Source organism: Malus domestica, chromosome 06, assembly GCF_042453785.1.
Source record: "Malus domestica chromosome 06, GDT2T_hap1".
In the NCBI taxonomy this organism is placed as follows: domain Eukaryota; kingdom Viridiplantae; phylum Streptophyta; class Magnoliopsida; order Rosales; family Rosaceae; genus Malus; species Malus domestica.
The window spans coordinates 4,029,865-4,044,636 of NC_091666.1; the positions used below are offsets into that span (position 1 = coordinate 4,029,865).

General features: G+C 40.5%; 3 protein-coding genes across 5 annotated transcripts; 1 reads left to right on the forward strand and 2 right to left on the reverse strand.

Moving 5' to 3' along the window:
* Window positions 1–2,046: 2,046 nt before the first annotated feature.
* Window positions 2,047–4,672, reverse strand: LOC103409454 (ferredoxin C 2, chloroplastic). Of its 3 annotated transcripts, XR_525166.4 has the most exons (7): window positions 4,366–4,672; window positions 4,185–4,248; window positions 3,756–3,844; window positions 3,132–3,200; window positions 2,710–2,754; window positions 2,370–2,496; window positions 2,047–2,286 (listed from the first exon to the last, which is right to left on the reverse strand). XR_525166.4 is itself a non-coding variant. In XM_008348269.4 (6 exons), exons 1-6 carry the CDS (start codon window positions 4,654–4,656, stop codon window positions 2,452–2,454), a joined length of 603 nt encoding a protein of 200 aa, XP_008346491.3. In that variant the 5' UTR covers window positions 4,657–4,672; the 3' UTR covers window positions 2,047–2,451. The 3 variants fall into 3 exon arrangements, 1 of the variants encoding a protein (XP_008346491.3); XM_008348269.4 differs by having other exon boundaries at window positions 2,047–2,496; XR_011582318.1 differs by lacking the exons at window positions 2,047–2,286; window positions 2,370–2,496; window positions 2,710–2,754 and adding an exon at window positions 3,312–3,443 and having other exon boundaries at window positions 3,142–3,200.
* A 323-nt stretch (window positions 4,673–4,995) lies between these two features.
* Window positions 4,996–5,960, forward strand: LOC103436885 (late embryogenesis abundant protein 18). Its single transcript, XM_008375340.4, has 2 exons — window positions 4,996–5,133; window positions 5,440–5,960. The coding sequence occupies exons 1-2, from the start codon at window positions 5,047–5,049 to the stop codon at window positions 5,743–5,745; spliced, it is 393 nt and encodes a 130-aa protein (XP_008373562.2). The 5' UTR covers window positions 4,996–5,046; the 3' UTR covers window positions 5,746–5,960.
* Window positions 5,961–7,138: 1,178 nt separating this feature from the next.
* On the reverse strand, window positions 7,139–14,250 carry LOC103409457 (uncharacterized). Its single transcript, XM_070823955.1, has 2 exons — window positions 13,783–14,250; window positions 7,139–7,669 (listed from the first exon to the last, which is right to left on the reverse strand). Exons 1-2 carry the CDS (start codon window positions 14,014–14,016, stop codon window positions 7,439–7,441), a joined length of 465 nt encoding a protein of 154 aa, XP_070680056.1. The 5' UTR covers window positions 14,017–14,250; the 3' UTR covers window positions 7,139–7,438.
* Between the last annotated feature and the right edge of the window lie 522 nt (window positions 14,251–14,772).

Here is a 14,772-nt window from a genome sequence, read left to right on the forward strand (position 1 = left end):
CCTAACATGCATAACACACATCACGACACTCACGTCCAAGGGTAAAATAGTCAATTCACGTCATCGATAATTTATTTCGGGACGGGTTGTGACAAAAACTCTCACCTTTTTGAAAAATGACATTATTCAAATTAATTAGTTTATATAATATATAATAAATTATTCAAATCCATTTCTTCCGCCTAGGTGCGCATACGAAAATTACTATCCTCTACACTCTACTATTTTTCCTAGTTGTAAGATGTTGTCTCTGTAATCCAACCATTCATTCATTTATTGAATGTAATAAGTAACATTGTAACGATAGAAAAATGATTGGAATTTGGCGTACTGGGTAGGGACTTCTCTTTCGGTTTGAATTGGTTGAAAAATTAGATTATGTAAACTTAATAAGTGCATTTGCATCTAAAAATGCGAGACGGGTAATATACTAATATTTGAGTAATGTTTGTATATTTTTCTTCTTTTGATATTAATTTTTAATGATATTTTATATAGAATAGACTTTTTATGTATTTAGTGAATTTTTTTTACACATGTCAATGTACAAAGGGTCGGGAGTTAGAGAACTCTAGGGCCTTATTTCAAAGGCTCGTCTAGGGCCCCCAAATTCTCAGGGCCAGCCTGCACCTGGGCAATCTCGAACAAATAATTAGCATGCATGCACCAACTGCAGCAGCCACCAGCACCAAATGCATATAACAAATAACTAAAAGCGATTTCAAATCACCAAATGCGCTTCTCATCACGTTTGGCAGAAAAAGTTAAAAGTTCTTCTTTCAAGAAACACTTTAGAGCTTTTTCAAGAGGCACTTGCACTTCTAATAGAAATGAAGTTACTAGAAGTTCCCTTGAACAAAAGTGCTTTCTAGAAAAGCACTTCCAAATGGGCTAATTAAGTCACCGGAAGAAATTATTGCCAACGAAGAAGAGAGTAGAGCAATAGTAGAGGGCCAAAACCAGCCATCGGATAAAACACAGTACAACTAAACAAATAAATAAATGGCTAAGTACAATTAAATTGAAGCCAGATCACGCTTCAGGTAGACAAGCCTAAAAAGAAAACACTTCACTTTGAGCATGCACATGCTGCTAGTTCCTCCACCATGCGCGCGCTGGTTCATTACGAGCATAAACCTCTTGCATTTCAAGCACAATTTGGCAGCGACCTTCCGATCGACCATCATGCTCTTGTTCTTTTTCGTTCAAGTCTCAAACCAATATATTATTGGTTAAGGAGTTGAGGTTGCACATCTAAAGACATCCTCGCGACGACATTTGGGTCGTAACAATCTTCAAAGATATGACATTCAGTAATGATCAGGCATATGATCACCTTTGCAGCTACTAGTACTTCTGCTGGTACTGTTAATGTCGTTGATCATGAACAGTCGAACCTAATTATTAGTCTTTCTCTGAAAACCCCGCCCAATTCAACATTCCATCGTAAGCAAAGCTAGCTAGTACGTGGAGTTAGAGTAAAGAACATCGCAGATTCGCAGACGAGCCCAACTTACACAGTACAAATCCATGTCACTATACATTCCTACCACAACTGGCTCTTGCTTCAAACCATGGAACCTGTGAGTTTTTTGAAGACCAATACAAATTCAGGGAGATCGTCGATATTGCCATCGGGTTTCATAAAATTTGAATTTGATGCTCGATTTCATTTTGTCGAGGGTGATGATCCTACTAAGTGATGGATATGATCATAGGCTAGTCCTCCAATGGACGACATAGATCTACTCACTCCTTCGTTAGCATACCTATCATGGTGGCCGAAACGAGAACCAACTAACTGATATCTAGGGTTCTTACTCCAGACGATACAAGATAAATGCCTTAAATTTAAGAGGGCCACATCTCTCCTCAATTCATCCGAAAAGATGGAGCCTTGAAGCATTATATGTAACGAACCAATTAGTTTCCAATACCAAATACCAAATCTGCACAATATCGTGTACTTCATCTCATTGGCCCACTACAAGCGTATTCGCTTGGTTACAAAATAGTAAAACTGACAAGCAATACAGACACAAGATATAGCAAGGGGGACAGTGACATAGATCCATTGCTCATGATCAACCAAACTAGTGATCTTTTCCACAATAACATTTTTGATAGATACATTGGGCAAGTCAACTCTTACCATTCTTTCTTTTCATTGCATGAATTGGTTACATGGAGGTCATCCTAGAGAATTGACTCAAGCCCATGCAGGGCCTTGTTCGATTCAAGTTAAAAAACCATGACAACAACAAAGCATGTATGTGAGAACATTACCTGCACGACGATCATCCTTAGATTTGGATCTACAGTCGGTGAAAATGATACATAAATCAAGGGAAGTGAAGATGGACGAGTACCATTCCCGGGAGGCAAAGAAAATACAACACATGTATGTATTAATCAATAGATCCCGACTCCAAAATGAATACTCTGCCTTGCTTATTCATCCCCCATAGCTAACTCCAATGCATAATCATCTCTATCCTGCATCATGAACATACTGTACAAGTAAGATACCATTACACTAGTTTCTTGGCGTTAGCTTAATCATTCTTCTTTTGTTCCTCACACGAGATTTGTTTTCAGTCCGAGGTCTCCACGTGATATCAATCTTAATTTCGAAATGACCCCATGGTATCATTCTTAAGCTTTTTATTAGAAATTTGAAAAAATTCTAGAGAATGACGAGGAACTCACAATTGGTCCCCGGGCAAAATATCTGCCAAATTGAAGCCAATATACCTGTAGGTGCAAATATTTCAGATTTCTATAACCAGATCAATGGAAAGACAATTAGAAAAAATAAATAATACACGCTCCATTCAGGTGGTTGATGATAATTTCTTTAAGAACAGATGTGGAAATTAGGACGGTGCAAAACACCATCATATACCAAATAATTCCATCAAAAGAAAAGAGATCGGTAATTGCAACAGGGAAAGGTCCAAGAGTTTGAGTACTAAATCACATCGGATGACAGAAAAATGACTCAGATTTTCGTTAGAGGTGAGTATACTTTATATGCTATTCCAATCTCAATGAAATAGATTCGAACTTTATGACATCCAAATAAGATCTTTACATTTCCAGAAAGAGAAAGGTAGAACTCAGTAGATTACCTCATCCTCGTCTTGCGTTTCTACTTCAAGGTCAGATGATGGATAGCCCACACAGAGAAGTGCATACCCCTGCATTTCAGACAAGATTACAACTATTCAGGAATACTTTAATCATATCTTTGCATTATTAGTTTCAAATAGTTTCTACATTGTCGAGAAATATGATCAGTTTGTGACTACCAGGACTTGTTTTAATAACATTGTAGGGGGAGGTTGCATCGACACCTTCGAAGCACTACAGGTCAAATTCATGTGTACACCCAAGGATTAATATTGCGTGTGGCGCACACAAGAACCCCTGCACATAAAGGACTAGTTCCCAAAAAATTTGGCAGATCAAAACCCCATAAGTTTCACATTATGTAAGCAATTAGGAAGGCCATATACTTCTCCAATTGTATGTGTTCTTGTTTCCAACCTTGATACATTATCTCAAGATGCTAATACAAAAGTAGTAGCCCTGACATTCGTTTCTTGTTTTCTATGATTTATTCACCGAACAAACCCAGTGTTCAAGTAAACTCGAAAACATAAGATGATTGACTATCAATGAACAAATCTTTGACACAAAATCAGGAAGTGTGCACATTAATAAAGTCATAAAAAGGCCTCAAGACTACATGCCTTTGATTTCAGTTCAGCAGAAATCCCTAGTGCCTCAGGCTGTCTAAGTTCTCCGGATTTTACGCGTACAGCACAACTAGTACAACAACCTGCCGAGGAAAAACAAGTGGGATTCTATCACAAAATAAATTGGAAAAAGAAAAAAAAGGAAACAAACCACATCAAATCATGTCCTAAAGATTGAATTGGAAAAATTCAACGTCACATTATAACCCATCCAGGATGAATGTGGCTACAATACATACATTTACTTAATACATTCACCATCTAACAGTCAAATACGCAACCAAAAACAGATAATATCATATATGCCAACATTTGACTGTAAGATGGTGAATGTATTAAGTAAATGCATGTAACCATAGCCAGTCCCGAGTTTTAATCCACTTCAAGAAATTTATTAGTAAAAAATGAATAAACGAACAGTACCGTGCCTGCAAGCGAATGGAAGAGTGATATCCTGCGACTCTGCTGTGTGCAATATGTACTGGTCCTGAAATTTCAATTTCACTACGTTCACTTAATTTTCTATGGAAAATAGAGAGAATTTTCTCTGAATTTCTCAGCAACCAAACAAACAAAGAAAGAGAAGGCAAGACTCGGCAATTACCTCAGGGACGAGGAACTGGTGGGAGACGCCTCGTTGTCGGTCGTGAACTGTGACTGTGTGTGTGGGAACTGAAGGAGAGTAGTCACCGGTTCGGTCGTTGACAGCCACCTGGGTTTGGAGCTCGGAAGTCGTGTTGCGGCGCCATTTGGTTATGTTGGAGTGGTGGGTGACGGTGTTCGGCCAAATGATTTGTCGGTTGAGTGGCGGTTTCCGGTGGATAGAAAGGGAAATGCAGGGATTGCAGGGAATGGTATGGTCCATGACTCTAACTCTGGCTGACGGGTGAGCCATGCGCAGTTAAGAAGATAACGAAGATCCTATTTGGAACCATAAATAGTTACGACCAATCAGAGCGTGCCACGTAAAATATAATATCAGAAAGACGAAGCTCCCCTTGACAGGATAAGCCGACCGTTATCTAAACCCTAACGGGCTAAAACAGGTTAATCCAAGAGAGGCAGAAGTCGACAACTATCATGCCCAACTGATCCCCGCATGTTCACCACGTCATGTACATATCGTTGGCGTAGCGGTGGGTCGGTGGACGTCTCGTACGCTCGACGGTGTCTTCCAATCTTCTACTCCTTAATTTGCTCTATATATAAGAATGAAATATGATTTTGTTGTGATACACAGAAGGCAAGAGGAGAATTAATCAAGTAATTAGCTCGACAGATAGACATGCAGTCTGCAAAGGAGAAGCTAAGCAATATGGCCAGTGCTGCCAAGGAGCACGTAGACATATACAAAGCTAAAGCTCAAGAGAAGGTGCTTCCATCTTGCATCTTGCATCTATTCACTATTTACAGTATACAGACTGTTTGGTTTGGATTGTTGAAAATACGGAATGAGCACCGTAAAGTGTTTCTAAGATAAAATTATTTGAGGATTTCTCAACCGAAGGAGACTTTATATATAAGCTCCTTAATTAATTGGGATATTAGAAAGATTAGAAATTTGAAAAAAAATATATATATATTGGAATCGTTGTTTAGTTGTATATATTTAGTAATTAATGTTAATAACGTCGGATGTCTGTTGGAATTGTTATTTTTATGTTGAAACTGTAAGCAGGTGGTGAAGGCGACAGCAAAAACGGACGAAGAGAGGGAAATAGCGAGCCAGATAAGAAGAGCGAAAGAAGCAAAAGCAAAGATGGAGTTTCATGAGGCCAAAACCAAGCACTCTGCTGAAAAATCGACTGCTAGTGCAGAAAATAAATCCCATCTCCTCCATGGACAGGATGATCAGCCTGTGGCTAGGGTTGGTGATGGCCATGGTAATGATCACCAACCTCACGATGCGGGTCCTCTGCCTAAAACCACAGTTCCGGCATACCCACTTGGAGGTTATCGCACCCACAAGTTTCCCTTGAAATAAATGTACTACTTTCTTTCTGGGGACTGTAAACCCTAGGTTTTGAATAATCATGGAAGTAAAAGTTTACTTATTTAACCAGGGTTTAAGATCAAAGTTTATGTGCAGCTCTGTAAATTGCTCACTCTTGTAGGGTATTTGTTACAAATGGTCTTTTATGTATTGTAAAGTAGTCATTTTGGTCTTTAATGTTTTAAACTCATCAGTTTGGTCTTTCATTTATTGACTTGCTCATCAACGTTGTTTCTAACCTTCAATTCCGTTGAGAATTATGTTAGTATGCTAACGTGTCATTTATGTGGGTTCTCTGATCTTTTCAATTTAGAGGGGATTTGAATGAATAAGTTTTCTTTATGAGTATTTCGTCTTGTACCCTTTAGTTGGTCATAATTTTTTTAATTTCTCCCTTCACAAGCCTGGAAATTGAGTGAGTAATCTATCCTAATCGAATTTTACATAACAAACAAGTCTGCGTGTGGAATCTACAAGTAAGCTAGTGGCGATCATTTGTTTACCACTGTATTCTGAATATCAGAGAAATTTCTTAGATGAGAGCATGAGAACAATAGAATTTCATTATAGAGTAAACAAAACAAAAAAAACAAAAAAGCAATACAAAATTAGGGGTGGATACAAAACTAACCGGACTAACCAAATCGATCGATCCGAACCATATTGGTCCATTTGGTTTGGTTTAAGAAAAATGTTAAACAATTCAAACATCAGATTGAATTGATTTACTTTTGGTTTGCTTCGGTTTTGATACTTTTGAAACTAGACTCAAATAAAACCGAATCAAACAAATTAACAATGGTTTGGTTTTGTTCGATTTCAATGATAGTATTAGTCAAAGCCGAAGCAAACCGTTGAATACTAGTTAATTCAATTATATTTTTAAAGTCAAACCAAATTAAATCGATCAGTGCCCACCCCATACAAAACATAGTGAAACAGATTTCCACCAACAAAAACAAAAACCAAATCCCCTCCTACATTATTAAAGAACTCTAGAAACTATCCTACAGCAGCTCCCCAATCTAATAAAATCACAGAAAGTGATAGATACACTATGGCTGGAGAAAGAAAGAGAACCCAAAATGAGGGCAAAAACCTGACATTTCAGAGTCTTGTTCTAGGAAAATAATTTTCACACAACCCTCTTAATTCCTCGTTTTTTGAATTGATTGAGTTAAAAAGATAATCAAACTATAAAAATAAACAAGAACGTGCAAAAAACAAAGGGTAATGCCACAAAGAATGAACCTTACCTTTCTTCCACCATCAGAGACAACATTTCCACAACGAATGTTCGAGTGTTATAAAGAATGAATAAGACTCGATCTGACCATTTAAACGACATATCGATGTTGATCACAGAAAACACCAGAACACAGAATTAGCATTACCACTACTAGTGTATATTACTGAATTATACCAAATGTTTACACTCAACTCCTACATGCAAGTCCATGAAGACAGGTCCAAGATGCTCTGTTGCCAACCATCAGTACAACCCAAAACCTTAAGGAACCAACCAGTTTTCAAACCCTAAACCTTAGGTATTAATATAATGGGACATAGTCCTCCACATTTCTAGTCCGCACCAGAACACGGATGACAAATTCACTCAAAAGTTAAAAGACCGCTAAAATTATATTAAAAACTCCCTGGACTTGATAATCTGTTCTAGAAGTCTTCATCTCCACTGTGATGTACCCCGGTATTCCACGCGCTGTCTGATTTTCCCATCATGCAAGGCCTGAGTCTTCACTTTAGCTGGCTTGGTATTGTGTTTCACTTCAAACCTTGGTAATGCCCTATTATTTTCTGTACTGATTGACATCCCTGGGAAGACCTCATCAAGGAACTCGTCTGCTACATCTCCATCCTCGTCTATCCTGAGTCTCGTTGCATGCCATTTTAGACCCTGGATGCAGAGATAATAGGAGTTGAGTAACGTTATCTGCTTCACTCCAGCCATGGAGATAAATATGATCCAAAGTACGAGCTTATACCAAAAACAACAAAGAAAATCCATAAAGTGTTGTTACAAGAAGGAAAACAAAATTGCCAGAAAAATACTATAATGACATTTCATTTCCTTGGCATTTGAATTATCTCCCGGCTTCTGACTATTTCAGACCCTGGATGCAGAGATAATAGGAGTTGAGTAACGTTATCTGCTTCGCTCCAGCCATGGAGACAAATATGATCCAAAGTACGAGCTTATACCAAAAACAACAAAGAAAATCCATAAAGTGTTGTTACAAGAAGGAAAACAAAATTGCCAGAAAAATACTATAATGACATTTCATTTCCTTGGCATTTGAATTATCTCCCGGCTTCTGACTATTTCATTTTCATCTCCCTGTTCTACAGCATAACTGACACACCTAGATTAATAGCATATGGAATGACACAGATTCTAATCACCACTGCATAAACTACACTGTGCAACCAACCAACCCCAATCTTAAAAAGTAATTAGGATAAGTGTATCCCGGTACAGAGGGAATCAAGGCCAATGAAAGAACCACCACGCTGTACACTTTCATTAATCGAAAAGAAAAGTGCAATTTTAATGGAATAATAACTGTGGTTCTCCTAGAACTATTCAGTGTTATAGTTTCAATTATAGAAGATGTGAAATTAATTCCAGATATTTAAAGATCTGAAGTCCATAAGTGGATCTACCCCAACCTACATGCTCCACTCAGAAAGCTTCAACATACAAGCTTCAACAAAAGAAAATTCAAAGAACTTAGCGAAGAAGGCTTTGGTGTATTTAACACAATACGTTGAAATGAAGGAAAGCTTATTTATTGATATCCCCGATAAGCTACAAATATGTACATATACATGAGTCAAAATAAACACACAAGAGGGAGCCTTCACAAAGGTTGCTTAGGAGAAGTCTCAGCAGTCGGTAGAGCCCCAGAAAGAGAAGGCACCGGAGGGGGATCATTTGGAGCCTCAGTACTGGACAGAACCCTAGGAGGAGGAGGCATCAGAGGTTGATCATTTGGAGCTTCATTACGCGGTACAGTTCCAGAAGACGAAGGCAATAAATGCCTTTGGAACAAACCCACAAATCTCTGATGATCAAGTAAAACCTGACCATCAGTTTCCTTCATCTGGTCAAGCTTCCTCTTCATGTTTGTAGCATAGTCATGTGCGAGCCGGTGCAACTGTTTATTCTCATGCTTGAGCCCTCTAATCTCCTGTTTGAGACTCATCACTTCAGCCGCCAATGATTCAACTTGGCGGGTTCGAGCAAATAGGCGTTGGGCCATATTAGACACAGAACCTGCACACTGAACACTGAGAGCCAGCGAATCCTTAACAGCTAACTCATCAGACCGTTTGGAAAGTAGTCTGTTATCTTTGGGAGTGAGAAGGTTCCTGGCCACCACCGCAGCGGTCATATCATTCTTCATCACGGAATCCCCAACGGTAAGAGGACCAGTTTGGGAGACGAAGGATGGGCGCCATATGTTGTCTGGAGAAGGCGGGGCTGCCTCTTCAACAAGGTTCAAGTCAAAACGACGGTCGGAGGGGCCAGACATTTTCAAAGGTGTTGAAGAGAGAAGAGGTCGGACAAATCAAGATATTAGAAGTGCAAGAATGAAGCTTCTACTGGTGGAGATTCAAGTGTGCTTTGGAACTTAATGCCAGCCTCTATAAAAATCTGCACTCGACGGAGCTTCAGAAATCAAAGAGGCGCCTGCTCAGAAATCGAAGAGGCGTTTGCTTTCTCAAAAGTTGGGCTGCTTAGAGATCACGAGGGTTGATCTCAGAAATCGAAGAGCCGTTTGCTTTCTCAAAAGTTGGGCTGCTCAAAGACCACGAAGGCCGATCTCAGAAATCGAAGAGGCGCTCGCTTTCTCAAAAGCTGGGCTCCCTAGAGACCACGAGGGCCGATCTCAGAAATCGAAGAGGCACCTACTTTTCCAGCCTTGTCAGCACCTGTCACACGCACACTCAGCTTTGCGGAAATTATGGGCATTCTGTCAAAGACTTCTGGGGAAGTAGAAAACACATGAATCTTACTGTTCAATCACCCACTTCCCACACGCAACAATAGCTCATGGGTACCACAGATAACTTTGCCAAAGTTCTCTGCCAAAGTTGAGCACGTGAAGCTTGCAGCTCCCACTACATCGCTCTGACCAAGAAGGGTAAAAGAATAGCAAAGAAACAGCACTAACAAAGTTTAGACCCATAAATTTTGAAGGTCTAGCTACCATATTATTACCCACAAGGGTAAAGGAACAGTACCACTGCTGGATAATTGGAAAGTCCATGTATGTCAACCTCTGTGCTTCGTGGCAAGGTAGACTAGCAAACATGCCCAACCTTTACTCACATCCGAGAAAACACTCCCAATAAGATTGCTTGCTCCAAAATCGAAGAGGCACCGTCCTCCGAATCTAAAGAGCCAGACTCCTAACATGACTACTTTCTTAAAAATCGAAGAGCGGGTAAAGGAACAGTACCATTGCTGGATAATTGGAAAGTCCCTGTGTGTCAACCTCTGTGCTTCGTGGCAAGGTAGACTAGCAAACATGCCCAACCTTTACTCACATTCGAGAAAACACTCCCAACAAGATTGCTTGCTCCAAAATCGAAGAGGCACCACCCTCCGAATCTCAAGAGCCACTCTCCCAACATGATTACTTTCTCAAAAATCGAAGAGACACTGCTCCCCGAATCTCGAGAGCCAGACCCCCAGCATGATTGCTTTCTCAAAAATCGGTGAGGCACCGTTCTCCGAATCAATCGAAGAGGCGCTCGCTTTCTCAAAAGCTGGGCTGCTCAGAGACCACGAGGGCCGATCTCAGAAATCGAAGAGGCACCTACTTTTCTAGCCTTGTCAGCACCTGTCACACGCACACTCAGCTTTGCAGAAATTATGGGCATTTTGTCGAAGACTTCTGGTGAAGTAGAAAGCACATGAATCTTACTGTTCAATCACCCACTTCCCACACGCAACAATAACTCATGGGTACCACAGATCACTTTGCCAAAGTTCTCTGCCAAAGTTGAGCACGTGAAGCTTGCAGCTCCCACTACATCGCTCTGACCAAGAAAGGTAAAAGAATAGCAAAGAAACAGCACTAACAAAGTTTAGACACATAAATTTTGAAGGTCTAGCTACCATATTATTACCCACAAGGGTAAAGGAACAGTACCACTGCTGGATAATTGGAAAGTCCCTGTGTGTCAACCTCTGTGCTTCGTGGCAAGGTAGACTAGCAAACATGCCCAACCTTTACTCACATTCGAGAAAACAGTCCCAACAAGATTGCTTGCTCCAAAATCGAAGAGGCACCGTCTTCCGAATCTCGAGAGCCAGACTCCCAACATGACTACTTTCTCAAAATCGAAGAGAGGGTAAAGGAACAGTACCATTGCTGGATAATTGGAAAGTCCCTGTGTGTCAACCTTTGTGCTTCGTGGCAAGGTAGACTAGCAAACATGTCCAACCTTTACTCACATTCGAGACAACACTCCCAACAAGATTGCTTGCTCCAAAATCGAAGAGGCACCGCCTTCCGAATCTCGAGAGCCAGACTCCCAACATGATTACTTCCTCAAAAATCGAAGAGACACTGCTCTCCGAATCTCGAGAGTCAGACCCCCAGCATGATTGCTTTCTCAAAAATCGAAGAGGCATCGTTCTCCGAATCTCGAGAGCCAGATACCACAGACCACTTTTTCAAAGTGCTCTGACAGAGTTAAAACATGTGAAACTGGCAGCTCCCACTACCGTGCTATGACCAAGCAGGGTAAAGGAATAGCATTACTACTTGTTGTTAGGGAGACTCCTATATATGTCGACCTTCATCCCCAACGGACAGGCAGACCTGCAAAAATGCTCAACCCTTCATCATATCTGAGAGGGCACTCCCAACAAAGCCTTTCGAAATATTCAGCTTTCTTTCCCCCCGATAATACCTCTGCAAACAAGCTATACTAGAGCAAGAATATCTCATATCATCAGGGTTAAAAGCAAGAGTATCTCATATCATGCTTTTTCCCTGTTTTTTCTTTTGGCCTTGTTTTTACCTGCAAGACAAGGAGAAAGAGAGCAATCAGTCAGTACTTGGAATCAAGCTTCCAGCCAGGAATTGACTGCCTGGAACCCCTTACCTGATTACTTACCTGGCATTGCTCTCGAGTACTCATCTTCATCATCTTATGTTTCCAGGGAAGATTCCGCATCTGCTTGAGGAACAGATAGGGCAAGTGCGAAGGATACAAGGAAGCATGTGGAGACAAGCGTAACAGCACACGTGCCGATACATCCATTACTTTGTCAAAAGCAAAAGTATCCCATATCAGCAGGGTGGAACGTACTCTAGATTTGATGGACTTGTTTTGACCCTCAAATTCTTCAGTCGGCCTTATACTCTGGAGGAAACCAGAAAACCCTCCAGCTCAGTTCAAGAATAAGCCTGTGGAAAGTTACTTCTTCAAAAGCAAAAGTATCTCATATCATCTCTTCTCATTTTTCTTCTCTTTATCCTTCATGCTGCTGCAAGATGGGGAGAAGGTGAACAATCAGTCGGAGCTCTGATTGCTTACCTTGTCTGTCACCTCTTTCAGCAGACCCCCTAGCTCGGCGACTTGGGGGACTCCTACTACATGGTTTGTATCGCGCTTGACCAAGCCTGAAACTACAAGTAAGCTTCAAGTGAAATTGATACATTACCTTGTGCATCTCCACCAGTTAAAGATACCACCCCTGGATGGAGGAAGAGTACTTCCAGAGAAGATGCCACATCTACCTATGAGACAGATAAGGCAAGTCAAGACGACACCACACTCCGATACTTAGAAGTTTCGTGATTACGAGATCATTATCCCACAATATTTCCTAATGTCATTTGTACTAAATCATTCACTCGTACTCACTAAAGGAGAGCTTGAACCTATGTACTTGTGTAAACCCTTCACAATTAATGAGAACTCTTCTATTCCGTGGGCGTAGCCAATCTGGGTGAACCACGTACATCTTGTGTTTGCTTTCCTATCTCTATCCATTTATATACTTATCCACACTAATGACCGGAGCAATCTAGCGAAGATCACAAAAAGCGACCGTTTTCGTTACCTAGGATCTATCTTGCAAGAGAACGGAGAATTAGATGGAGATCTCAACCATAGAATACGAGCTGGATGGAAAGAGTGCATCCGGCGTGTTGTGTGACCGTCGTAGGCCACTGAAGCTCAAGGGAAAATTTTATAGGACGGCAATAAGGCCAGCGATGTTGTATGGCAGAGAATGTTGGGTGGTGAAGCATCAACACGTACACAAAATGGGTGTAGCGGAGATGAGGATGCTTCGTGGGATGTGTGGGCACACGAGAAATGATAAGATTGGGAATGAGGATATCCGAGGTAAAGTAGGAGTAGCCGAAATTGTAGGAAAGATGAGAGAAAATCGGCTCTGGTGATTTGGACATGTGCAAAGAAGGCCGACTGACGCTCCGGTTCGAAGATGTGACTACGGGACAGAGGTTCAGGGCCGAAGGGGTAGAGGAAGACTTAGGAAAACTTTGGAAGAGACTCTAAGAAAAGACTTAGAGTACTTGGATCTAACGGAGGGCATGACACAAAACCGAGCGCAATGGCGTTCTAGGATTCATATAGCCGACCCCACTTAGTGGGAAAAGGCTTTGTTGTTGTTGTTGTTGAAGTCTAAAGTTACAAAGACTGCAAAACTCACTCGTCCAAACATTCGAAATGAAACAAATTCCGACCCACACTACCCATAGTCTCTCAATTTCCACACAGTAATTGATTTTATCTAAATTCGGCTCATCCGCCAGTCATATGCCTAGTCACATTACAAAATTTCCCACATCTTACTAAACAATGGCAGCAAAGCAACTCACAGTCAAAGAATAAAGTCACAGAAACCAAGCAATTGAAACAGAACACTCTTCAAATTTTGACCTAACACTGCAAAATTACCACTCTTCCAAAACCATTCAATCAATCAATCAATCAATCAATCAATCGAAATCGAGGTACCTGGACACCGCCGTCGCCGGAGCGGCAAGGAACGAGGACGGGACCGGGTAGGTTCCGATCAACGACGACTTGGCGGGGAACGCTGAAGCCTTTGCGGGGAAGCCCAGTTTCTTGAAAGTGGGGCCGATTGTGGGCTTGATCATCGTCTTCGTCTTCCTCCTCGTTGTCTTTGACTTCGGGCCCGTCGTCCTTGGCAAACCCTAGAAACCCCGCTATCCTCCTCAACAGCCTCATCTACTTCTACTGAGCGGACGGTACTCCCGACGATGCCGTATTAGAAGGAGGTCCGACTTCCGAGAGGGAGTGTGAGATCCCGTAATTGTTGATGGATTGGCCAATTCGTGGTCTCTTCGTTTTCTTATATAAATGCATATAAAAAATCAAATGTTTTCTTTTGTATTTATTTTTTATTTTCCTAAAGAAAACAAATCATTTTGCATCGTGCATGTGCATCAATGCAAAAAAAAAAAAAAAAAAAAAATCAGAATATGCCTTTATTAAATGATGAGAAAATCCGACAAAAAATAAATAATGAGAAAATCTAACATACAATTTTTATTTTTATTTTTTACAAACGATATTAGCTACACTAAAAGATGCAATAAGTTAATAATAATATGATTTAAATTCGCTTTTGACGATAATCAAACTTACATCTCACTTAACAAAACACTTATTGTCAATTAAAACGAATAAAATTATCATTATAACCCTTTAATCAAAACTAAACACAAATAAAAAATATGGTCGGTACTCTAATCCAAAGAAATGATAACTGTAACTACCTTGATTGGCTCAAGCCTCCTCCTCAGATGTTGATTGATATTTTCCCCAATGAAGTAAGCAAACCCAAGTAAGGCGACAATGGCCATTATAGTCACCCAATTTTTGAAAATTTAACAATGCATTTATTATTATTATTATTTTAACAAGCGATATTATTTATACTAAGGGAAGGGAGTTGGGCTTAGCCTCACAATAGGCTAGCAA